Below are 25,289 nucleotides of genomic sequence, written 5' to 3' on the forward strand. Positions count from 1 at the left end.
TTTGATGGCTGCATAATATTCCATTGTATATATATACCACATCTTCTTTATCCATTCATCTGTCGATGGACATCTTGGCTCTTTCCACAGTTTGGCTATTGTGGACATTGCTGCTATAAACATCGGGGTGCACGTACCCTTTCAGATTCTCTGGGGGTTTTCTAAGCATCTCAGGGACCTCACCAAGTCACAGGTGTAGTCTAAAGCTTGCCAGCATCCATGGTCTTCATCCAAAGGACTGAGATCCCTATAGAGGAGGGATGGATGGTGCAAACCAAGTCAAAGGAAACACAGGAAAAAGGATTTTGAAATGACTGTGACTTTCGTAGGAGAATTTGAGGAAATGATTTCTCCTCTTAAAAAAAAAAAAAAAAAGAGGAAATAATGAAAATAGAGTTATCGGGTAGTTCTGGAAAGAAAGGTTTGGATCCCCAAACCACGGAAAGTCATATTTGTGGTGAGCATCCTGGGAAGGGCTGAGGCCGGCAGATGTTCTCATGGCTCGCACTCTGGGAACCCAGAGGATGAGGGCATCGGGGAGTGAGCGGGAGGAGTGTCCTGTGGTTCTGGCTCTGGGAACGAGGAAACATGATGTCAGTGTGAGGAATGTAACGGTATAGAATTTGTGTGTGTGTGTGAGGCGGGAATCATCCTGCAGCCGCAGTGACCATCCCGGAAGGAATCCTGCGGGAGAATGCAGGCCTTCATTAATTATGGATTACTGAGCCTTCCAGAAAGCCGTCACTGTGAGCCTGCACTGGCTGGCCCTCCTCCCCACTGCGGCTTGACTTTTGTAATGGATTTCCCAAAGTCAGGAAGTGAAAACTAAGAATGTGGACTTCTAGGAGCGCATGCATAAGCTGTATTTCACGGTGCTGGACACGCCCTGCACTTGGAGCCCTGGTCCTTTCTAGCAACGCACGCTTTCTCTGAAGGAAGGTGCCCACCACTCTCGCGGGCATCGTCTACTGCGGCCGACTCGGGACCTAGCCTCCACTGAGCTACGACGGTGCTCCCGAGTCACCTTCCTTCAGGACGGCAGAGTCTCTGTGTCCCCAGGGTGAAGGCGGGGGGATCATTGTAAAGGATGGAGGGGGAAAACTCCTTATGCTGTGTGATCGGAGCAAACCACTGAGGGGTGAAGAGGAGTCTAGGTTTTAAGATCTAACTTTCTGCTCTAAGTACATAAGGAAATTAATTCAAGAGGAAACAAAAAATAAGCAGCTTAGGATTGCGGTGTCTCCAGCAAATACAGCCCCTTCGTCTGGGGAAGCAGAGAGTCTCCTGTGTATACGTTTTCATTTTGAACACCTTGCTTTGGTCTTAGGATATGCTATTTTTTTTTAAAAAGTGAACAAAGCTATTTTATAATCTGATTTCAATCAGGGCTCATCCATCTTTTGGTTTCATTAGATGCATTTTGTATTTCAGAAATATATTTGCCCAAGCATTCTGGCTTTTAACACTTTGATGGATTTTCCTAAAAGCCAAGAAGATATTTTCTATTTCTTTCCTTCCATTAACGTCTCCATGCAGAGATCTAATTAAAATTGTGTCCTTGAGCAGAAAAAGATAAGATGAGAATTTTGGTTTGTGTGTCTGATGTGCTTTAACCTGGAAGAAGGCCCTTTGGTTCCTTCACTTTGTCCTATATGGGAGACTTTTTCATCCTGTGGAAAGTTAGCCTTGGAAGGGACTTTGGCTGGATAGAGTCACCTTCTCAGATTGCAGAGATTGTCATTGTAGATGCACATGGTTTCCAATGGCCAAGGTTTGATTGTCAGTAAGAGAGAGTGGATTCAAATCAAATGGCAAGTGTCTCTTTCTCTTCAGCATAGTTCTGGAATCACTTCCAGTTTCAAACTTTGTAGCCTCCATTGCCTGACTGATTTTCTGTTGCAACTTTCATAAAAAGCACGTCTATTTATTCCCTGATTGATAGAAAAACAATAACAACAGAAGCCAGAAGAAACCCATTTGTCACAGTAGTTTCTAGAAAAATTAGTTTACTGTCTTGTCAATCTCTAAATTAGCACGTGAGACTAAACTTTGTAAAAGTGAATTACTGTGTAAAAAGCCAGGAAACTTTGACCTGTGCTACAACATGGCTGAACCTTGAGGGTGAAGGAGTTCAGAACAGGCCATCCCAAAATGTGCCACGTTGGCATATTGATTATTTTGACCTGAAGGCAGTTGAGGAAACGCAGAGACAAGAAGAGCTCTCTGTCTTCCCTCGTTCTAAAACCAGGTTTGTAAGTTCCTGTCTCCCCTGTACCAGGATGAGGAGAATGACCTTGTCACTTTGATAGATGAGTCTGCATAAGCAAACCTTACTAAAATAGCCCTTACCTTCCCTCAGTTTCCCCCATATACTTCCTAGCAACATTCCCACAATTTATTGCCCCTAGAAGCCCAAACCCCTTTTCCTTGGTCTAGTCACTTCACAATTTATCACCCTGTGTTAAAATGGTAGATAGGTCCCTGAGTCTAACTGCTTGTTTTCACTTTTTCCTGTAAAGCCTCCAGGCATGTAAAAAATATTAACAACTTGGATGTCTTTTCACCTGTCTTTTGTCAGCTTAATTCACAGGACCCAGAACAAACCTAAGAGGGTAGAGGAAAAGTGTTTTTCTCTCCTACAAGGACATTATGCTAAGGGAACTAAGCCAGTCAGGAAAGGACAGATGCTGTATGATTCCACTTCTGTTAAGTCCCTAGAGAGGTCAGATTCACAGAGACGGAAGTAGATGGTGGTTGCAGGGGTTGGGAGGGCGGGGACTGGGGAGTTAGTGTGTAACGGGTACAGAGCTACAGTTTGGGAAGATGAAAAGAGTGCTGGGGGTGATGGTTATACAATAGTGTGAGTGGACTTAAAGCCACTGAACGGTGCTTGTAAAATGGTTAAGATGGTAATTTCCTTTTTTTAGGGGCCAGGTTTGAATCAGTTACCCCTTCGCATCCCACTCCACTCGCCCCCCCACCCTGTTCCACGGCAGACAGCGCTAATTCATCAGAGCAGTCTCCCCTGGATGAGGACCAGGAATGCTTCTCCATGGCTCCGCACCACCCTCTCAGCTTTATCCTTCCTCTCAACACTCTTCCCTGGTTAGGATTTTCCTGAACTTGGAGGGAAAATATGCTTCTTCAGCCCCCTGTTATCTCCTGGTTAGCACCCTATTTCTCATTTCCCATCACAAGCAAACTTGATGGGAGAGGTTTCAGGGGCTGCACTGTACCTCCCCTTGCTTATTTCATTCTTTATTCTGACCCAGTGTCCTCTCTGTTGATCTGAGCAGCACTGGCTCAGGTCACTGAGCGTCTCCTTGTCTCAAAAATAATATCTGTCAGTCCTTCTGTTCCTGGACCCTCTCAGCAGCACTGGGAATACTCCTGTCCCTTTGCTTCTAAGAGACTGTGGTTTTCCTTCTCTCTCTCTCCAGCAGCATGTGCTGGCCATTTTCTGCTTGCCCCCGGATCCATTTTCCATCCGTCCCCATCCTGATTTTGCTCTAGGAGTCTGCCCTGGACTGGTTGTGATTTCATCCTTTCATTGTATTGATGAAACTGTGGCCCAGAGGTGGGATGTTCCTTGCCTGTTATTCAGGTAACAAGTGAAAAGGGCTATTGCTTTTAGTCTAGGGATACTTGCAATTGGTTACGGTTTCCAAAATTGTCTCACTCGTGCCGCCTCACTGGGTTCCCTCACCACCTAGCTCTGCGCTGCTCCATCTGCTGTAAGGCATCTGCTCTCTCCCTCCAGGGTGAAGTCGGCAGTAACAGTTTCCTCTGCTGGAGGCCCCAGCTCCCGTCCAGTGGCCTTCCCCTAATACTGTTCTTGCAGCCTCGGTTGTCTCTACATCTTGATAACCTCGTGCTCCCCTTGCCCTTTCTGACCTGGGGTTGGTACATTTCTCCCATTCTTTTTTTTATTATAAATTATTTGATTAATTTAAATTAAAAAAAAACCCAGTGCACCCATTTCTCCCACCCGCATCCCCTACTTCTGGCAACCACCAATCTGTTCTCTCTATCCATGAGCTTGGTTTTTTTGTTACCTTGTGCGTTTTTGTGTTTTTGATTCCACATATAAGTGAGATGGGAGGGTATTTGTTTTTGCCTGACTTACATCATTTAGCTTAATGCTCTCAAGTTCTATATGTGTTGTCCCAGATGGCAGGATTTCATTCTTCTTTTATGGCTGAGTAGTATTCCTGTGTGTGAGTGCATGTGTATGTGTGTGTGTGTGTGGACCACATCTTCATCCATCCATTCATTCAAGTGTCTATCCATGGACACTTAAGTGCATCCATATCTTGGCTATTGTGAATAATGGTGCAGTGCACATGGTCGGGGGGCAGACACCTCTTCAATTAGTGCTTTCATTTCCTTCAGATAAGTGTCCAGAAGTGAGATCGCTGGATCATATGGTCGCTTTATTTTTAATTTTTTAAGGAACCTCCATATTGTTTTCCACACTGGCTGCACCAATTTACATTCCCACACAGTGCACCAGGGTTCCCTTTTCTCTACATCCTTGCCAGCACTTGTTATTTCTTGTCTTTTTTTTATAAAGAGATTTTTTTTTTAAAGATGTTATTATTTGAGAGAGAGCGTGAGCAGGTCTGGGGGAGGGGCAGAGGGGGAGGAAAAAGCAGGCTCCCCGCTGAGCAGGGAGCCCAATGTGGGAGGGAGCCCGACGCAGGGCTCGATCCCAGGACCCTGAGATCATGACCTGAGCCGAAATAGGAGTCAGATGCTTAACTGACTGAGCCATCCAGGTGCCCCAATTTCTTGTCTTTCTTGATACCAGCCATTGTGACAGGTGTGAGGTGATATCCCATTATGGTTTTGATTTGCATTTCCCTGATGATGAGTGATGTTGAGCACCTTTTCACAAACCTGTTGGCCATCTGGATGTCTTCCTTGGAAAAATGTCTATTCAGATCCTCTGCCTATTTATTAATCAAAAAGATTTTTTTTTTTTGCTTTGAGTTATATGAGTTCCTTATGATTTGGCTATTAGCCCCTTATCAGATATATGATCTGTAACTATTTTCTCCCATTCAGTTAGGTTGCCTTTTTGTTATGTTGGTTTCCTTTGCTGTGCAGAAGCTTTTTTGGTTTGATGGAGTTCCACTTGTTTGTTTGATGTTACGTGTATTCCACACATATGTTATACATATTTACCGCAGTGAAAAACAAAAAGTGAATTCCGTGCCTGGAGGTGGAAAACTTGGAGTATTTCCTGAACGTCGGCCAACTGCATCTGCCTGGATGTGCGTCCTGACGCCTGCTGAAATGCCTTCTTGCTTGTATGCACGTGCTGGTGTTGTCCCAGATCGGTGGTTATTTCTTCAGGCCCAGGGTGCTTCCTACCAGAGAGAGGGAGGCACCTCTTCTTTCTGGCTTCCTTCTCCATCCTAACAATCCGTTCCAGTGGATACTGTGTGGGACCACACACGGAATGAAGCAAGAAGAGTTAGTTCCAGGGTTTTGGGGACAAGCCAATGCTTTGAGAAAGAGAGGAATTTACTAGAAAGTCTCTTCTTGGGAGAAATCCCAGTCAAGCAAGGGTCCCAGTGGGGGCACAGGGCTTTAGATTTGTGCACTTTTAGTGGCATGTATTCAAAAAAGAAGTTACAGGTGAACACTAAATGCAGGGAAATGATCCTTACCTCGTAGGTCCTTACCTTGTAGAAATGATCCTCAGCCAGTGATGTGTGGTTATTTCCGAAAAGCCTTCTACTGGCAATGCGGGAGGGATGAGGGAGGAGAAAGAAGACAGGTGGGGGTGGGGTAGGAATGAGGAGATGAACAGAGGTGTGTCAGTTGCTCCTCCCGTGGCAGCCTCGTGAGTCCCTGTCCAGGAGACACCTGTGATGACAGACATGTTCACAGTAATCTGCAGGTGGCTCCTGAAACGTGGCCAGGGTGACTGAGGAACTGAATGTTCAATTTTGTTTGCTTGTAATTAGTTTGGATTTAAAAAGCCCCACCTGATTAATGGCTATCTTCTTGGACAACACAACTCGAGGTCACCTTCTGGTGACCCGAGGACTCGAGCTTGATTTGGTTCTGGGGAGGCTCGGGGTTTCACATCTGCTGGGGTTAGATGTGAGGCGCACTTGGGGCTTTTAATATGGACGTTGGATTCCCCCAAACCTCGTCAAAAGTAGACTTAGTATCATTAAATTACTATTTGATTAGTCAATTATTGACTGATGTGCATTGTTTGTTGAGCACCTGCACTAGGACAGACGCTGTGTTTAAAAATGAGGACACTGAACAATCGTGAATGGAGGCATGTTATGAAAGAAGTCTCACCTCCTGTCAGTGGGAAGGAGTCTTTCTGTGGGGGGAAGGGGGTGATGTCAGATGGAGGCAGTCATTTTGTCACATTTTGTTTTAATAGGGACATTTCGAGTCCTGTGGTCCCTGAACTCTGTTCAACTTTTCTAGTCCTCTTCTTGCCACCTTCCTTCTCAGTAGAATCTTCTGGGTTGACCTGATGTCTTGAATGGTGGTTGAACTGATAAAAATGGTGAACCCTTGTTTCACCACCCCCCACCCCAAAAGGGTTTCAGATGGAGAGGAAGGGGAGGAGAGTTGAGGGGACGGGACGAAGAGCACTGGCAGAGGTTAGGGTGGGCTCGGGCGGTGGGGCGGGGGGGCGGTGGGGCGGGGGGGCGGTGTGCTGCCGCCGCCCCCAGGGGCCCCCGGGAGTGCCCGAGGCAGCTGTGGACGGGGCTCCCTTGAGGGACAGGATTTTGTTACAGTCTCTACCCAAGACTGGGATGGAAGCCAAGGCTGCAGCCTGAGTCAGCCTTCCAGCTCCAGCCCAGCACCGCCTTGACTCTGTCCCTTGGGCTGTTGGTCCTTCTGCTTGGCCACCCCCAGCTGGGTGCAGTCAATTAGCTGGTTCAGTAAGTGTCCATGGGGCACCTCCTGTGCGCTTACAACCCAAGGGTTCTTGGGGTAACACTTGGGCTGCTTTGGGTCAATTCACTCCCCCTGCCTGGCTGTCTAGCCCTTGGTTGCCTCAGAGGCTCCCGGATCCTATGAGGAAGGAAGGCTGATGGGTGCCCTGAGTTTTGGGCTGCACTTCTCAACTCTGGCTGCACTTGACAATTACTGGGGGAGTTTTTGAAAGGTACAGATGCCTGGGCATTCCTGGCCCCAGGCCAGCTAAATTAGAATTTTGAGCATAAAGACCTGGGCATATTTTTTTTAAAGCTCCCTGGCCAGGATATTGTCCTGCAGAGCACTGAGGGATGGAAGGAGGACCCAGGAATCCTGCTGCGTTCCTCCCATCCTCTGGAAAACCTCCTGGCTGGCTCTCGTGGAGGCGGGAGCCCTGTTTCTGCAGGGAAAATCCCGGGAAAGCTGGGGGGCTGCATGCACAACCCTACCTCTCCCCCCACCCCTGCCATCCCCCAGATTGAGGCCTGAGGACCCTCAGTCACCTCTGGGACCCATGTCCTGGTGCACGGACCAGCCGGAATGTGAGCTTTCCCATGGCTGGAGGTGGCCGCCTGATGGCTTCCAGCTGTCACCGCTGGCCAGGGAGCCTCTTCCACATGCTGGACTCACCACTCTGTCAGAAATGCTGTCCACCTGAACTCCGCACCGCCAGCCACAAAGCCTACAGCAAGCTGATTAGGGTGGAGAGTGGAGGTGGGGGATGTGTGTGGGGCTGGAGAGGAAGACAGGAACTCCAGGAAACTTTCCTAAGTTATGAGCTGGCTCCAAAGTGCTAACTGCCTTTAAAGAAAATAATGAGGTGTGTTGAAAGAGCGAGCACTTTCTTACACTCGGCTCAGCAGTTGGAGCCAGGGCCTCCAGGTGGGGAGGGAGTCGGACTTGCAGCCTCAGGTTTTGCTTTCCTGGTCCCGCTCAGCCAACATCCAAAAGGGTTTGCTATGGGCTGTCATCTGCTGGCTCACGTACAACACCCAAGCACAAACACATTTTCACATTCAGTCTTAAATGCTCAGAGGAACCAAGGTTTTCTGAGATTACACATTTTTGCAGCATTATGCTATACTTGAGCATGCAAAACAATGAAGTGGAATTTTCTTTCTTTTTTTATTGCTTCTAGGACCACACAGGGAATTCTTTTGGTAGGTGGGGTGCTCGGAGTCTGGGGGCTGGTGTGCACTTGGCCCGGGTCGGGTGCTCGGACAAGTGTTTGCTGAACGGGGATGGCAGCTACCCGCTGACCCAAACTTGTAGGGCTTGTGGAACATCTCTGGGTGGGTGGGGTTGCTTCAAATTTAAGGCCATCTCTGGAGTCACTGCTTCTGTGTGCTGGGAGGGCCGTCTGGGGTGCAGGAGAGAACACTTGGGTTTAAATCCCAGCCCTGGCCCTTCCTGACCATTGGAACTTGGACAGGTCACTTGACCTCAGTGAGCCTTTGTTTTCCCATTTGTGAAAAGGGGAAACTAAATAGATGGGCCTTAATGGGAGGTGTGGTGGCAATACCAGGGAACTAAGAGCCTAGAAGTGAAGTCTTGCCCCACCCTTCTTTTCTGTTTCATTCATTGGGCTTTTTCTTGTTTTCCTTGAAAAAATCTCTCTCTGGAGCTTCTCAAAATCTGTGTGTCTAGGCCCCACCGCAGACCAATTAAATCAGAACCTCTGAGAGTGAGACAGGGGCATTGGGTTGGCAGTTCTTTACGGTTCCTGGTGATTCTGCTGCCTGGCAGGTGTTGGGACAATAATGCTTGGGACAGCGCTGTCCCCAGGGCCCAGAGGGTCACCTGGGGTCCTGTTGGTGGGAGAGTTCCTTACATTTGAGGTTTTAGGGGTCATGGTTTTGACCCTCAGGGGCCAAAACCCATTACATTTAGTAATTTGCAATTTTCTCAGGAATGTGACTTTGAACTCCACCCACCACAAGGTGGGTGCCTGAGATGGAGTCACCTGGCTGGCACCAGGCCCCATGGGCCCCCCAACTCTCCCCTGAGCAGCACACAGCAGCCCTAGGGAAGTGATAGAGAGCTGATTCCTTTCTGGGAATTGCCCCTCAAAGAGAAGGGCTAGTGCTGGTGTTCACAATGAAGAGAGAGTGAAAATGTTCTAGAGAGCCACAATTCCAAGCTGGAAGTAGAAGTTGAGAGAAGTTAAGGAGCAGCTTGCCTCTGTGCTGTGAGCAGGGGCCCCCGGGGGTGTTGGATTCCTGCATCCATCCCTCTGAGTGTCCGGGGGGCTGCTGGATTGCCACTCTCTGCTCCAGGCCCAGCGTTGGGTCTGGAGGACATTATAGCTCATCATGAGTCTCAGTGTGATATGCGCATGCGTGGGGGGAACATGTACTTTTTTTTTTTTTTTTTTTTAGAGAGAGGACAGGGAGGGGCAGAGGAAGAGGGAGAGAATCTTAAGCAGGCTCCATGCCCAGCGTGGAGCCCAACAGGGGGCTTGATCTCACGACCGTCAGTGGGAGGGGAGCTGGGTGCATGTGGGTCTAAGAGATGGAAGAAGGAGGCCAGTCTGATTTTGGCTGAACCCCAGGGGGTCAGGGCTGGACTGAGGAGACCAGTGGTCCCCTCTGGCAGACAGGGGCTTGGATCCTGTTCATTCGGGTCCAAGTCAGGGATGGCCAGGGGCTCTGGCAACTGCAGCCAGTGAAGAGAGATGCCACGCTTTTCTTCGGCAGGTATCGTGTGAACTTCAGACCCAGATATGTCACCAAGTACAAGACAGTGACACAGTTGGAATGGAGGTGCTGCCCTGGCTTTAGAGGGGGAGACTGCCAGGAAGGTCCCAGGGACCCTGTGAAGACTCCCCGCCTCACGCCCGCCCGGCCTCGAAATAGCATGAAGAAAGCCACAGGTAATTTCTTTGTACTTTGTGGTGGGTGACCACCTCTGATTTTTCCAGTGCTCCTGCAGACAGTAGGATTTATGATTTTCAATGGCGATCTCTCCAAGGTCTTCAAGTAACACACATATATGCCTGCAGTAGACACATGTGGCATGCAAAGTTATTTGCAAAAGCAGTAGCAATCAGATTACAGATTTTTTCTTTTGCAAGTAAATTGCTTTGTTAGGGCCAACTTGTGAAAGCCAGGGACTTAGCAATCAGTGTAGGGGATGGTTTCAGACTGGTGTAGTGTGCAGAACAGATGAAAAGAGATTCAGATGTAGTGATGCTTTGTTTGTTCTTGCTTTTCATCTACAAGCTCCCATAAATCTGAATTTGAAGGAACTAAATTTTTTTTTTAAATAGGTAAATTAGAATCACTGTCATTCTGTTTGGGGTGAGATATTTGCAAAGCTAAGACAGAGAGGCATCCAGTGAAGTTGTTCTTAAATTTGTTTCTAAATTTTTTTTGAAGTAGCACAAATTCAGTGAATAACTCAGAAAGCAGTGATAATTTTCACCTTTACTTTTAAGTTTAACATTAAGTGGCTGACTTTTATGGATAAAAATTGTCCTTTTATCTTTCCTCTTTTTTAAGTTGAGTGAGAATAAATGTAACCTAGGTTTTCTCATGAATTTGATGGTTGTCTTTAAATGATTATATTTTCCCATGAAGTATTGTCAATTTTGAAACTTGTAGTGTTTCCCAATATTGTCTGTAAAATTTTAAAATAATTTTTATGAAAAAAAGTAATGCATATCAATTAAAGAGTGTTTATAAAGTATAGGGAAATACTTAGTTACACATAATCTCACCGCCGTATGATAACTACTGCTAACATTTTGTTATCACACATTACTCTCTTTCCTATGTCTGCACATACATTTTGTTAAAGAAAAATTCATTTATTCATCCCACAAATACTTATTGAGCTTCTATATCTGGCAGGCTCTATACTAGATACTTGGGAAAAGTGAAAAACAAGGCAGACAGTCCTTGAACTCACAGAAGGCAAACATCAGACAAGTAATTACAATAAGTCATCATAGATAATATGATGGGGACACACAAAGGAGTCTGTTGGATCATAATAGTTTACTTTTGTTTCATTTTTATTTTATAAAAGCTTAAGCCTGTATGTAGTTTACTGAGTCGAATAGCTTTAAAAGGACTATTAGAAAAACAGTGCCCCTCCTTCTCCCCCACTTTCCCTTCTCAGAGGTAATTCCTTTAAACTCTTTACGTTGTCTTTTGGAATTACCTCCATATCTATTGACCTCTCATTATGGAAGGTGAGGGTTTGACTCCTTTTCACTGCTTTCCAGCACATGGCTCCCATACCCTCATCCTTTCTGAACAGTTTATACCAGGTTTTTAATTTATTTAATACGTATTGTTTACATTGTAGTAACTGTATAGATAATGTTTACAGCTGAGCCATGTAGTATACTATGAATCTGTTGCCTTTCCTATACAGCTTTATGGTTTCTTTAGAGTTAGTATTTGTCTTATATTTTCCTTTGCTTTGTTTTTTATGTCTTTGTCCTTATTTCAACCCAAACTCTCCTCTGGGTGATTATCTAGATGTCCTTTCATTATGTTCAGACACATGAGTGTCATCTTCCTGAAGCATCCTCCTAGAGCTTTCTTACCTGCCCCACCTGGTCATCCTCTTTTCCTTGTTCACAGCTGCCAGCCTGTGATCTTACTTGTCTCTCTCCCATTGATCCCCTCTTTCTTGCACTCCCTGCTTGTTCTCAACTTACTCCCTTGTTTTGGTAAAGCACATCCTCCAGTAGTTTTATGAGAAGATTGTATGGGAGTGGTACACTTTCTATTATTTTATAGTCTGAAAATATTTTTATTCTACCTTTAAAATTCTAGATTTGAAATAATTTTTATTCAGAATTTTGAAAGCATCCCTCAATTTTCTTCTAGCTTTCAATACAGCTGTTAAAATGTCCAAAACCATTCTGATTCCCAATTTTTTATACGTGACATGGTTGTTCTGTTTTTTGTTTTGTTTTGTCATTTTAGTGGGATTTCAGAAGGGAATGAAAAGGAAATGCTTATCCTTAATCCACTATCATTAAAAAGAACATACTATTTTTTAAAAGATTTTATTTATTTGAGAGAGTGCGTGTGAGCACTCGAGAGTGAGCACAAGCAGAGGGAGGGGGAGAGGGGGAGGGGGAGAGGGGGAGAGGGAGAGGGAGAAGCAGACTCCCTGCTGAGCACAGAGCCTGACGTGGGGTTCATGGGGCTCTTTCCCAGGACCCTGAGATAGTGACCTGAGCGGAAGTCAGAAGCTTAACCGACTAAGCTACCCAGGTGCCCCAAGGACATGCTGTTTTTAGAACTTATTTTTTAACTCAATCTATAATGAACAACCATTCATTAAATAGTTTACAATATCATTTAATGGCTTTTGAGTGTGATTATTTGAACACAATCCCCTGCTATTGGTCATTTAGGTCGTTTGCAGTTTTTCAGTATTATAGATAGTATTTGAATAAACATTTTTTCCTCTTAATATTTTAGATTCATCCTTGATTATTTACTAGAATAAACGTCTAGAAGTATAATTGCAGGGGCAAAGGGATTCTGAGATTTTGATACATATTGCCAAATTATCCTTCCAAAAAGTTGTAGCAGTTTCCACAGACACCAGGAGTATGGAAAAGAAGCATTTCCTTACATTCTGATTTTCCCCCAGTCTCCTGCCCTTTCCTTTTATTTCCTTTGCTCAGAATGGCATTTCATCTGTATGTGATTCAACAGTTTGTTTTTTTCTCCTAGTGGCTTGAGGTAGAATAAATTTTTCAGTGTGGAAAATAAAGTATTCTATAAAGTTCTCTGCTTGGGAGTTTGGCCATCTGAATTCCAGTCTTGGTTTTACCACTAAGTTGATTTTAATGAATAATAGCTGTGGTTATGATTGTGTACAAAAGTTTAGGGGAGGAAAAAACAACAGTAAACTCAAATATCTGCAACGTTCTACATTTACTTTTAGTGTTTGTTCAGTGTACCTTAATGCATTTTACTTCATTGTAATCTATATTGTGTTTGACTTTTTCCACCTGTCAAGATAGTCTCCATATCATCTGTGTAGGCTTGTCGAGGTTAGCCCCTCCTTTTTTTTCTTAAGATTTATTCATTTCAGAGAGAGAAAGAGCAGTGGGAGGGGCAGAGGGAGAGGGAGATAAGCAGACTCCTCACAGAGCAGGGAGCCCAACGTGGGTCTCAATCCCAGGACCCTGAGATCATGACCTGGGCTGAAATCAAGAGTCAGAGGCTTAACTGACTGAGGCACCCAGGTGCCCCTGTTAGCTTTTTCTAGTATTCCTTGTATCCTACTGTGTGTTCGGGGGCATGGTTTGCTTCTAATCTCCTATTGCCTCAGGTTTCAGTAATTTTCTTTTTGTCGAGTTCATCGATCTATTTGTCACTTTTTTTTCATTTTTATGACTCATCACAATCATCTTTATAACTTTTTTTCCTTCTTTTGGACTATTTCCTTGGAGGTATATTTCTCAGATCATCAAAAATTCAATGTTTATATTCTTTGATTTAGTGAATCTTAGTCTATATGACCGTGTGGATTTATTGTTAGGAGATGCCAACAGAATCACTGCTGTATTTCTCTTTTGCTTTTAGTTTCCCGAACTGCATAATGGTGGTAAACAATGTCTATGAGACTCCTTTAGCCTAGTGATGCTAATAAAAGTAAAAGAGGGGCGCCTGGGTGGCTCAGTTGGTTAAGCGACTGCCTTCGGCTCAGGTCATGATCCTGGAGTCCCGGGATCAAGTCCCACATCGGGCTCCCTGCTCGGCAGGGAGTCTGCTTCTCCCTCTGACCCTCTTCCCTCTCATGCTCTCTGTCTCTCATTCTCTCTCTCGCAAATAAATAAAAAATTTAAAAAAATTAAAAAAATAAAATAAAAGTAAAAGAATATTTAGGAGTTGCTTGGGGGATAACTTACTGCTTGTATGATATCATACCACCCAACAGCTAATGGGTGGATCTTGCTAAAGTGGCTTCTTGTGGTTTTATAGAACAGAGCCAATCATTGGGGTGTAGCTGCTGCTCACTAATGTGGGAGCAGTGTGTCCATATGACAGAGTAGATTAAGAATATTTCCCATTAGGGTGAAAGAGACCACTGACCGTCTATTATGTGCCATGTACATATTCTCTTAACAACCCTAGGAGCGAAGATAGTACCTCTGCTTCAGAGATGAGGAGATTATAGTTCACAGAAGTTAATTAACTTGCTCAAGGGCAGACAGTAAACAGCGGAGCCAGACTGCAAGGAGAGGTCTCTTTGACTCAAAGCCTACTGTCTTTTTCGCTCTACCATGATTGCCTGTGGTTAGAGGGGATCTATAAGTGAAGGCTTAAGTGTATTCCTCAGGTACCCTGTTTATTGGCTTTGCAGAAAATGGGAAATGGTAGAACGTGTTAAGTCATATCCGACTCTTTCTTTGTAACAGATAATGAACCAAGCCAAGTCCCAGAGCCCAAGAAGACTTTGTCACCAACTCGTGCAGCGGAACCAAGCCAAACGGTAGATCCCAAACAGGGGCCGCAAGAACTTCAGGAACAGAAAATCCAGGTGCTTGAAGAGAAGGTTCTCCGACTCGCAAGAACAGTTCTTGATCTCCAGTCTTCCATTGCTGGAGTGAATGAAAATCTCAAGCATACCATTCAGGACAGTGCCAGCAAAATGCTGGCATCATGGCTCAGTAACCTGCACCCCCAGCCGGTGCCCGACAGTGCTGTTGGCGGAGACACAGAGACCATCCAGCTTCCTGATGTCCTCAACAATAAGGAATCTGGCATGAAGGACATCAAGTCTGAATTGGCTGAGGTCAAGGATGCTCTGAAGAACAAGAGTGACAAACTGGAAGAGCTGGATGGGAAGGTAAAGGGGTATGAAGGACAGCTCAAACAGCTCCAGGAGGCTGCCCAGGGCCCTACGGTGACCATGACGACCAATGAGCTCTACCAAGCCTATGTCGATAGTAAGATTGATGCCCTGAGAGAGGAGCTCATGGAGGGAATGGACAGAAAGCTGGCCGATCTGAAGAACTCATGCGAGTACAAGCTGATTGGTCTCCAACAGCAGTGTGATGACTATGGGAGCAGCTACCTAGGAGTGATTGAGCTTATAGGAGAGAAGGAAACAAACCTGAAAAAAGAAATAAATGATCTTCGAGCCCGGGTACAAGATCCTTCAGCTCAGTCAAATTGCTGTGGTGGTGAAAAGAATGGTGACTTTGGGCAACAGATCAAGATGTTAGACCAGAAAATCGAAAGAGTTGCTGAAGCCACCAGAATGCTGAATGCACGAATGGACAATGAATTTGACCGCCTTGTAGTTCCAGAGCCAGATGTGGACTTTGATGCCAGATGGAATGAACTAGATGCAAGGATCAACGTGACAGAGAAGAACGCGGAAGAACATTGCTTTTACGTTGAAGAAACCCTTCGGGGGACGATTAATGGCGAGGTAGATGACCTGAAGCAACTTCTTGATCAGAAAATACAGTCTTTGGAAGAGCGCCTGGGGACTGTTCTCCTGGAGGTGGCCAACAGCACTGAGGCAGAACTCACCCCCCCAGCCTCAGCCTTACCGGGTGGGTCAGGGGCTGAGAACAAACAGGTCATGATAGAGTTAAGTCACCTGAAGAACAAAGTTCAAGTTGTTGAGGATATTTGCCCGCAGAACTTTCAGAGAGAGCCTCATGGCTTAGAAGATACTTTGCCAAATGGAGAAGACCACATAACGGGTGATAGTTTGAACCTTTTGAAATCTCTGAATGACACGATGCATAAGAAGTTTCAAGAAACTGAATGTAGCATCCAGAAACTTCAACAGGATTTTAGTTTTCTTTATTCTCAACTAAACCACACAGAGGACTACGTGAATCATCTCCAGAATGAGCTGAGCAGCTGTAGAGAAGGTAAAAATGCTGCAGTGGGTGGGTTTCCTAAGGGGGGCGAGCAAGGAAGGGCGGTGGAGCCCCTCCCATCTCCCCGGAACCCCAAGGCTCATTGCTGCAGCCAGCTGGAGGAGAGGTGGCAGCACCTGCAGAGCCGGGTCCTCTCGGAGCTGGACACTTGTAAGGAAAACACGCACGGGGTCCAAAGGGATGTCTCCATGGTTGAGAGCAGGGTATCTCAAATGGAGAAAACCTGCAGCAAGCTGGACTCCATCTCAGGAAGTCTTCAGAGGATCAAAGAGGGGCTCAACAAGCATGTCAACAGCCTCTGGAGTTGTGTCAGGCAGATGAATGGGACACTCCGGTCACATTCCAGAGACATATCTGGCCTGAAGAATTCAGTCCAGCAGTTCTATAGCCACGTTTTCCAGATTTCTACCGACTTGCAAGATCTGGCCAAATTTCAGCCATCAGCCAGTAAGTTGACCTTTACAATTCCATTTCTTGCATTTGTTTGCAACATGTATCATGCTAGATTTTGGATGGCCCCTGGGATTAACTACATCAGTCCTCCCCAAAGTGTGGTTCGTAGATTGGTGCCAGTTTGTGAATCACTGGTGCTGACTGGCAGTGAGATAAATACCCACATTGAGAGTATTTAGAAACTTCTATTGAAAACAGTTGGACTTCACTGTAGCATTCAAGCACACCTTCTGTGCATTTTACAGAAGTACCAGGACAACAGATTGAAAATGAAAAAGGAATACTCCTTCACCACAGGGAAGATGGCAAAATGTTGATCTGTGTACACCGTCATGTTGGTGAGCTTAGAGTTGGGGTCAGGTTTTTGGCATGACAGCTTGGAGCGGTGGATATTGTTGTCCCATCTTTTAGGGGGTCTCCTGTATGCTTATCGGCTCACCTGTCTACAAACCTCGCTTTTTGTTTGCGGGTGTCATTCTAATCTGTCCTCATCATCTTCGGGCTACCTCCTATTCTCTGAAATCTAAGGCCTAGATAATGGCAGGTAGAATACTGTCCTCTTCCTTTCCAGAGACAGAGACAAGACCCTGGATGAAAAGCATTTTAGGGGCAGTAACTGTTGAAGGCCGTGTAGTGCTTAGAACAAGGAAGCACATCAGCTGTGCGTGGGACAATGCTTGCTGCGCATTAAGACGCTCAGCAAATGTTTGTTGAATGAATGAATGAATGAATGGTTCCTTAATAACATGAAGTAATATATTCAACAAAGTTCATTTCTTTCTTACTTGAGGGTTCAGCCCATCCTCCCTGAAGGACAGAGCTTCTCTTATACCTGGATTCTTTCATTTAGGTAGTCTCAATAATGAGGCAGCCTTTTCTAATTGGAGGCAGGGAGGGAAAATGAGTTCACATTTATTGAGCACTTTCTGTGTACCAGCACTGGGCTGGTTCCCTCAGGGACATGTCTTAGAGCCCCCCAATCGCCTCATGGGGAAGGCGCACTACTTTCCCAAGGTTAAGTGTATCCAAGGGCATACAGCCAGAAAGTGGCAGAGCCAGGATGGGAACCCCAGGTGGGCTGCATCCAAGAATTGTCTTGCAGTCCAGAGCACATCTCCTTTATGTGTCCCAGAGTTGAACACAGATTTACTGGGTCCAAAAGGACTTGTTGAGAGCCAACTGTAGGCCCAGAAGGACCCCACTTCCTGATTCGCCCTCTCCCTGTTTCCTCCTCTCTTCCTCTTTGGGCCTTTATCACCTTTTCACCTTGCTCAGCTCCAGGTGACAAAGGTCCTCACATGTTGAGCTGAGATTTTTATGGCCAGGATGGAGTGAAGCCTCTAGGATTTTATGTCCAAGCTGAGACATAAAACCCAAGGAGGGGAGGGCTGGAGCATGAGAGGCAGATGAGCCATGGTGAGTCCCAGGTAGGTCCCCAGGAAGCTGGAGGATCTGAGGTAGTCAGGTGGGAAAATGTTTTGGATGTTCCCAGAAATAAGACGTTTGTAGATAAGGAGGTACCCAGGCCAGTGCGGACCGGGAAGCTGGCTTCCACCCCAGTGCTGGGCCCACGACGCTACACTATTTATAACCATCCCCTCCTCCCAGGCCCACACAGCTCCTCTATCTCTGGAATGTTGAGTAAAGGTCACAACACTGTGTGTGTTCATAGAATGATTGTCCTTGGGGTGACAGGGCTGTCTGGACGGTACTTTATAATAACAGGTTAAACCAGATATTTCCAGTTGATTTGCAACTCCCAGGCCGTGTGGGAAGCTGTGTTAACTCTTTCACACTTGTCTGTTGAAGGAGGAGTCAGAGGTGAATGTCTTTAAAGAGAATGTAGCTTCTAAAAGATTATCCTTCTGGAATGAATTCATTGCTGTGAATGTAGAATGCGTGGACTTTCGAGAATTCCATTGATTGAAAAGAACCAAAAATAAACAAGCAGGACTCTCTCCTTGTATATAGCATCCCGGTCCGGGAGGTCTGGAGCCTGAGTAGCAGAGGTCCAGGGGCAAATCTGGAGTTAAGGTCACAGTGAAAATCACACATTGGCCAGTTAAAAGTCAACAGAACGTTTATTGAGCACCTGCTGTGTGCAGGGCTCTGTGAGAGACATGGAGAGAATGAGTAGCAAGATCCTGACCCTCAAGGCATTTTCAGTCAGAGTGGGAAAGCCACATAGGTCTGCAGAGAGAATGAATGTAATGGTATGTAAGGCCGAGCCGGTGGTGTAGGGTTTATCCTTTCAGTTCATAAGGTCTCACTGAGCCTCTATTATGTGGTAGTTAATGAGCTATGTGTGTGGATTATGTGGATGACAATGCACGTGACAATGACAGTCTGAGGGCCAACAAGCTGACAAAGGGATGGTCATGGGAACGGGGTGGGCATAGACACACTGGGTGTGTGGAGAGGCACGTGTGGCCCCTGTGGAAGTCGGGGGTGCTCCTCAGAGGAGAGAGCCCCTGAGTCAAGCCTTCAAGGTTGAGTAGGTTGAGAGTTTAGAGGCTGGAGGGGTGAAGAGTGAGGTGGAGTGATAAGAGAAGCCTCTGGAAGGAGATGTTACTGGAACTGATAATGAAGGGATGGTTAGGGCCCAGAAAAGCAGGAGGGGGAGGCATACCTGGTGAGGAGTTGATACGAATGGGTCCGTTATTTATTGCTGTGTAAGAACCTACCCCAAATCTTGGGGGCTTAAAGCAACAAAGATTTATTGTTTTCCATTATTCTGGGCATCAGACACTCGAGGGGGGCTTGGCTTAGCTTGGCTTGGTGGTTCTTCTCCATTTGGCATCAGCCTGAGTCAGTCACTCAGCTGTAATCAGCTGGCAGCTGGCCTGGCTGGGCTGGAAGGTCGGGGGTCCTCCCTGTGGCCATTCTCTGTCTCTCTCTCCATGTGGCTAATTTGGGCTGCTTCACAGCATGGTGGTCTCAGGGGAGTCAGACTCACTACATGGTGACCGGCTCATAAAGGAAAGTGGAAGCTGCTGGGCCCCTTCCGGGCATGGCAGCCTGTCTGCCACATTTGTTAGTCAAAGCAAGTCAGCTCCTGAAGGGGGACGTGGTTTGTATGCTTTGGGAGGGAAGGAATATTAATGATAGTCATCATGTCTCCCTCAGGGAGCAAAGGCCCAGGGATGAGGATGTGATGTAGGTTTGGACCAGTGACCAGATGGCTGGACCGCCTGGGGAGGCAAAGCCTGGCCTTTCTACCCAGTACACTGCCCTGTTCTCCCATGCTGTTCTTTTCTTCAGAAGCATCCCTAAGGGGCCTGAATTTTCCAGAAGGCAGACAGTGTGGGGGCCAGGGGCTTCAGCTGCTGCTCATATAGCTCCAAGTCTATTTTGTCTCCCTCCCATTAGTGCAGATGTTCTTCCCTGGGGTTTGAAAGGGACTATTGAAACTATTTGCAAATGTTGGCTGGTTTTTTTTTTTTTTTTTGGACCAAAGGTCCATGGCTTTCGTCTAGGAGGCAGAGAGGTGCCCAACTTCCAAAAAGTGAAGAACCAGTATCTCACCTTAAGCTCAGTAAAGTGGGTGTGATGTCTCTCTCCTGGCCCCCTCTACCCCACCTAGTCATTCCCATACTCATTCAACTGATACGATCTGAGCCCGTCCTGGCGCTGCAGTGCCTGTCCTCACGAATGTTACACTCTCGTAGGGAAGACAATGCACAGCCAAGCGAACAATGATCTGATTTCAGCCAGTAATCAGTCTGCAAGGAAAGACACAACAGAGTAAGTTCATGGAGAAGAGGAGACAGCAGTATGTTTTAGGTGAGTGGGCAGAGAGGGTTGCCCAGTGGAGAGGACATCTTTGTGGAGCCCTGCAGAGATCTGTGGGAAGTGTTCCAGGCAGACAGAACAGCAATGTGCAAAGGCCCTGGGGCAGTAATGAGTTTATCCTGTTTGAAAAACTTAGAATGCTAGTTTTATCAAGTATATGAACAAAGGTAAGTCCTAAGCATTAAGGTCAGAGAGCAGGTAGGAACCAGATCATGTAGGATTTTATAGGCTATGGTAAAAGATTTGAGTTTTAAGTATGATGAGAAACTATCAGAGGATTTTGAGCCAGCCAGGGTTTATTATTTCCCAGGTTTGCAATCCCAGCTATCTTCATGCTTTCTCTGGGACTTTGGGCAAGTCATTTATCTACCTCGTTACCTCACTTTCTGCATCTACTAATTGGAAATAATAATGACACTTACCTCAAAAAGTTGGTTTAAAGAGGATTAGCACTCATAAGGAGTGGACTATTAAACAGTGCCTGGCCCCTGGTAATCACTCAATCAGTATTACCTATTATTTTAACCCTCTGTCCCCTATAACAGATGTTTACTCTGCTCCTGGCTGAACTTTTCTCCCTTTCTCTTCCTACAACCCCCCAGGCATCCAGCCTCAGAGGAGCCAGAAGAGCCTGTCCACAAAGCAGACATGGGACGAGAGCCCTGCCTGTCGGGCTCCTGGCTGCTCCGTAGAAGGCTCCGGAAACCCAGTGGGGGTCTTCTCTCTTTCCCTTTCTTTTTCTTTTCTAAATTGGGGGTCAGGTGGGAAGTGTAAAAAGCCCAGAAATCTCCCCTCCCTAGCATTCAGGATTCACATTCAAATACTTCTGTTGATGAGAGGCTCAGCACTTGGGACTAAGTTAGGCTGCTAAGTCCTTTGTCCTTTTGTCCGATGTGGCCGGAGGGGTTTGGCCTGCTGCCTGCACGCACTCACTCCCCCTGTTGGAGATGTGTGGGGCCCTGCGCTTCTGGCCGGGACCCTCTGCCTTTCGCTTGGTCAGCATCTTGCGGGGCAGGAGTTGCTCTGTGGCGTGGGTAAAAGGCATCTTTTCCCGCCTGGGCCCCGAGGACTGCCCTGGCCTGTAACTCGAGCATTGTCAGCGAGGCCGTGGCTGGCTGCCCCCTTTGACAGCCGGGGCATCCCAGCCTCCCGGTGTGACCTAGACACTGAAGCCTGGTTGGACGCCGGTGCCTCTGACAGTGGGAGAGGGGGGAGTTCCCAGGATTGAGAAACCTGGGGCTCCTGCTGGGTGGGGACGGCAGGCGGAGGAAGACTTCTGTGCAGCAGGGAAGCTCTCTTACCCTACGTCACAGTTCCAAGGAGGGACATGCCCGCCTAGATACCAGGATGTTGTTTCAACCGACCCTGGGACAGCAGCATCACTTCCTTTTTCGAATCCCCCCATCTGTTTCTTCTGCTCACATCAGAGGGCTGTTTCTCCTAGTACTTGAATTATAGTAAGCACGGTGTTTCATTTAGGAGTGTTGGAGATTTAGGAATCCCATCGTTATCAAGTGGCTAATGCAGGCTGTACCACAAGAATGAAAAAGCATGGATTTTCCAAAGATTTAACCATAAAACCTGGCCAGGGGAAGAGTGGCCTGATGCCACAATGCTGGCCTGGGCCCTCAACTTGAAATTGGCTGAATCGGGGGCCAGTTTAGGTCCAAGATAGCATGATGGACCAAGTCAGCGTTTTATAAATACATAAAGGCTAAAACAGACTGCATACACTCAGACCAGCCTGACTCCAGCAGTTCGCACCCTTTCACCCTGTGGGCGCCTGGTGCTGGTGATGCCCTTTGGCGGGTGTAAGGAGCTGCTGCGTGGTGTTCTCAGGGCTGAGCTCTCCCCCGTAGCGGCATGCAAGAATCCTCAGGGAGCTTTAGAAAAGTAAGAAATCCTGGGCTCAGTCAGGAGATTCCTGCTCAATAGGGATGAAATGAGACCTAGGAATTTGTAATCAAATTTGTAATTAAAACAAAAACCCCCTAGCTCTGGTCCCAGAAGCAGAAGCAAGGCTACTTGAAAGGCAGCAGGATATCACCACCCAGGGTGAACTGTGCCCAAAGGAAGGGGAGAAACAGGGAGCAAGGGAGAGGAGAGAGAATGAGAAGGCCAACTTTGACACTGGGTGGGCAACAAAAGGGGACTTGGTGTGAGCCAGTCCACTTGCAGACTCCTCTAGTTGTTGATAGGACATGCTTTATTTACATCTTGATTACTGCAGCTTCAGAGTAAGTCTTAAAGCCAGGGAGTGTAGATCCTGTGCATTTCCATAGGGATTTTAGAAGCAGCTTGTGAAGTTCTACCAAAAAAGAAAAAAAATTCCCAGGTGACGTTGAGGCTCAGCGAGGTGAGACTCCCCCCAGCCCCGGGATTTTGTGATTGCAAATTCCTTCCCATTTCAAATGTGCCGCCACTGCGAGTACGGCTGTGTGTGCCTCTCAGTGTTCTCTAGGTTGTGCTGGTCGGACATGTGGACCCGTTTTCGCTGTGGAGCCCGATTCCAGGGCTTCCCGCGTGGTCGCGTCGGGACTCACTGTGTTGCCCTCTGCAGGAGGCCACACCGTGCTCCCGGGCGGCGCTGAGGGCTTCTCATCCTTCCAGCCAGAGCCGTCAGCCGCATCTAGGTCACGGTGAGCTCAGAGTAGAGCCAGTGTCTCCAGGAGACCAGGTCAGGTGTTCTGCAGGGTCTCGCTGCCCCGGCAGCCTCCAGCATGCCTGCGGTGCTCCACTCTGGGGGGAGCCCTTGGGCCTTGTCCGCCAGCCGAGCGGCTGCGGGGAGCCTGAGCAGCCCCTTGCTGCGGCCCACGCTGGCGGTTAGCTGCGAAGACTTGGTGGGCATCCTGTGGGCGTTTGGAGGCCCGATGGCCACCTGTAAGGTGCTTGCAGGGTTTCAGGCTTCCTGGCAGGCTGGCTGCCCCCTCTGCCGGGTGCCCCGCACAGTGCCCCGCTCCCACGGGCACCCGGTTCGGTCTGGTTGGCAGGAGGGGGCCGCGGAGCTGGCCTGCTGAGCGGACCGGGCAGATGAGGCAGGAGGGGTCCGTGGCCTTCCCGCAGCCGGGGCCCCGACTCCAGGACCGGAGGCCCGCGTCCGTCCCCCACGGCCTCTGCTTCTGTAACAGACACCACCTAAGGGCCCTCCTTCCTGCAGTCTCCCCCCACCATGCAGCAGGCCTCCCTTTGGTGTTCCCTGGCGGCCGCAGGACACAGACACAGCCCGGACTCCTGTCCGCCCAGCTGGGGCGCAAAGCGGCTGCAGGACACCAGTTCTTAGCACATCAGCTCACGGGTTCCTGGGGATTTGCTTCCGCAGGTCTTCGCTTTCGTGAAGTCAGAATTCTAGAGGGGCAGGAGTGGCCTTTGGTAGTCGGGTACCAGGCCCGTCCGCAGAAGGTGGGGTGCTGCCCGCCGGCGGGGGCGGCCTGGGGCCACAAGGGCAAATCAGGACTGGAGCCTGGAGCGGTTCCCCGGCCCGCGGCGGCGCACCTGGGGCCCGCGGCGGCCCTTCCTATGCTGCTGTCAGGTTAGACGCCCGGGGCAGCAACACTGGGCTCTTCGGGACAACTCAGTTCAAATGGTCACTCTCTGAATTAGAAACACATGTTGAGCTCAGAAAGACATCCACTGCCAGGAGTGATCTCTCCAGAATGAGCAAAATGCTGTCCAGTCTTTGTTACAACTTTGTAATAAATGTATATGCATTGGAAACACCACGTGATACCGTGATGCTGGAGAGCGGGCATGAGCTGGGGGGCGGTGGGGAGGTGGGGTGGGGGCGGGCTGGGGAAATGACTGGACCCAGGGCGGCTCTCTCCTTACTGTCCTGGCTGAGACGCCTCGGAGCAGTCAGTTGCCCACAGCAGGCCTGGGTGTCCTCCCCAAGGAGATTAGTGGAGGATATTTGTTCCAAGGGGTATACTTGTGCATTCTTTGCCTTCTGCTCGGTGTGGCAAGCCTGGGTGTTGAGGGAGTGGTGGCTATAAAAGAGCTGTCGCTGTCTCTGAGGACCAGCATTGCCCTTGGTGACAATGAGTTTTGGGCAGAATTCAGGTACCTAATGCAATGGCTGGCAGGAGTTAGAGTGCGGCCCATAGTATCTTCCAGCCTTCGTTCATTCACCAAACACTTAAATGTCTCAATGTCAGGTGCCAGGCTCTGTGCCAAACCCTGAGGATAAAAGATTATTAAAATGTGTCCTGAACGGCTCATTATCCAGCATGACAGGAACAATACAAACAAATTGAAAGAGACTAAAACAAGTCACCCAACTAATGAAAAGAACTCTGAAGAAACACACAATGTAAGAAAACAAACATGTAACACCCTTAAAGAGCCTTCTTTCTTTTTGGAGGCTTTCCTTGCGCACCCTGTGATCTTGACCATGGTTCATGTGTAAAGGTGAGGCACTGGGTAAGATTTCATGCGGGGGGCTTCATTATGGGGCCAGTTTGAAGATTCTCCCCTTCTCCAACCTAAGCTATTATTAGTGTCCTGGGAGCGAAGCAGGAAAAGGGGGTTGGGAGCCTCCTAATGCAGCGGGCAGACTTTGTGTTTCCAGACTGTTCTCTCACTCCTCTCCTCCATTGTGGCTGATGTCCCCATGTCTGCAGTCCCTCTGCCTCAGTTTCTGTCTAACCCAACACTTCTCAACCAGGGTTCTGAAAGAGAACTGAGGCCTGACGCTGTTCCATTGAGTGATGCGAATTCTCTTCTCTGTATCTAAGTATTAGCTCTGTATTATCCTTAGTATGACTGAGAAAGTGGTGAATCGTTTTCCGTAGGGCTTAATTCTCTCATGGAGCACTGGTCAGTCCCTTTGGGGCTGGAGGTGGGTGAGCTACGTGGCTCTTTGGTGGACGGGGAGCACGTGTACAATCACCACAGTTACCCTGGTGAGTTTGAAAACGAGACAGTGGGTCCAGATGCGATCACTGATCACTGTGTAGCTCCGGGACTTGGGCCCTGCAGGTACCATACAGATTGCAGAGGTGGGTGGGGCTGGAGGCTGCTATCTGCCATTCCTGGTTATTTTTAGACGCCTCTTGGACCCTCAGGAAGCCTTCCTGGAAGCCTGCCTGGTTCCAGGAATGTACTCATAGGAGGAAGGGCTGGCTGCTTCCTGGTGTGTCACAGCGCCATCCCCCGAGGGCAGGGAAATGTGAATCAGAAGTTTCCTCCGGTGGACTTCCCCTCAGTTGGT

At 47.8% G+C, this 25,289-nt stretch overlaps 1 protein-coding gene across 2 annotated transcripts in view; it reads left to right on the top strand.

Moving 5' to 3' along the window:
- EMILIN2 (elastin microfibril interfacer 2) overlaps positions 1-25,289 on the top strand; it is a 52,125-nt gene that overhangs the window by 19,893 nt on the left and 6,943 nt on the right. For both annotated transcript variants that reach the window (XM_031033250.2, XM_081801552.1), the window contains exons 3-4: positions 9,657-9,832; positions 14,357-16,285. In XM_031033250.2, the coding sequence (XP_030889110.2) occupies positions 9,657-9,832; positions 14,357-16,285 (2,105 nt within the window). The remainder of the gene's footprint in view (positions 1-9,656; positions 9,833-14,356; positions 16,286-25,289) is intronic.

Source organism: Leptonychotes weddellii, chromosome 13 (genome assembly GCF_054177405.1).
Source record: "Leptonychotes weddellii isolate Sample4059 chromosome 13, ASM5417740v2, whole genome shotgun sequence".
Taxonomy (NCBI): domain Eukaryota; kingdom Metazoa; phylum Chordata; class Mammalia; order Carnivora; family Phocidae; genus Leptonychotes; species Leptonychotes weddellii.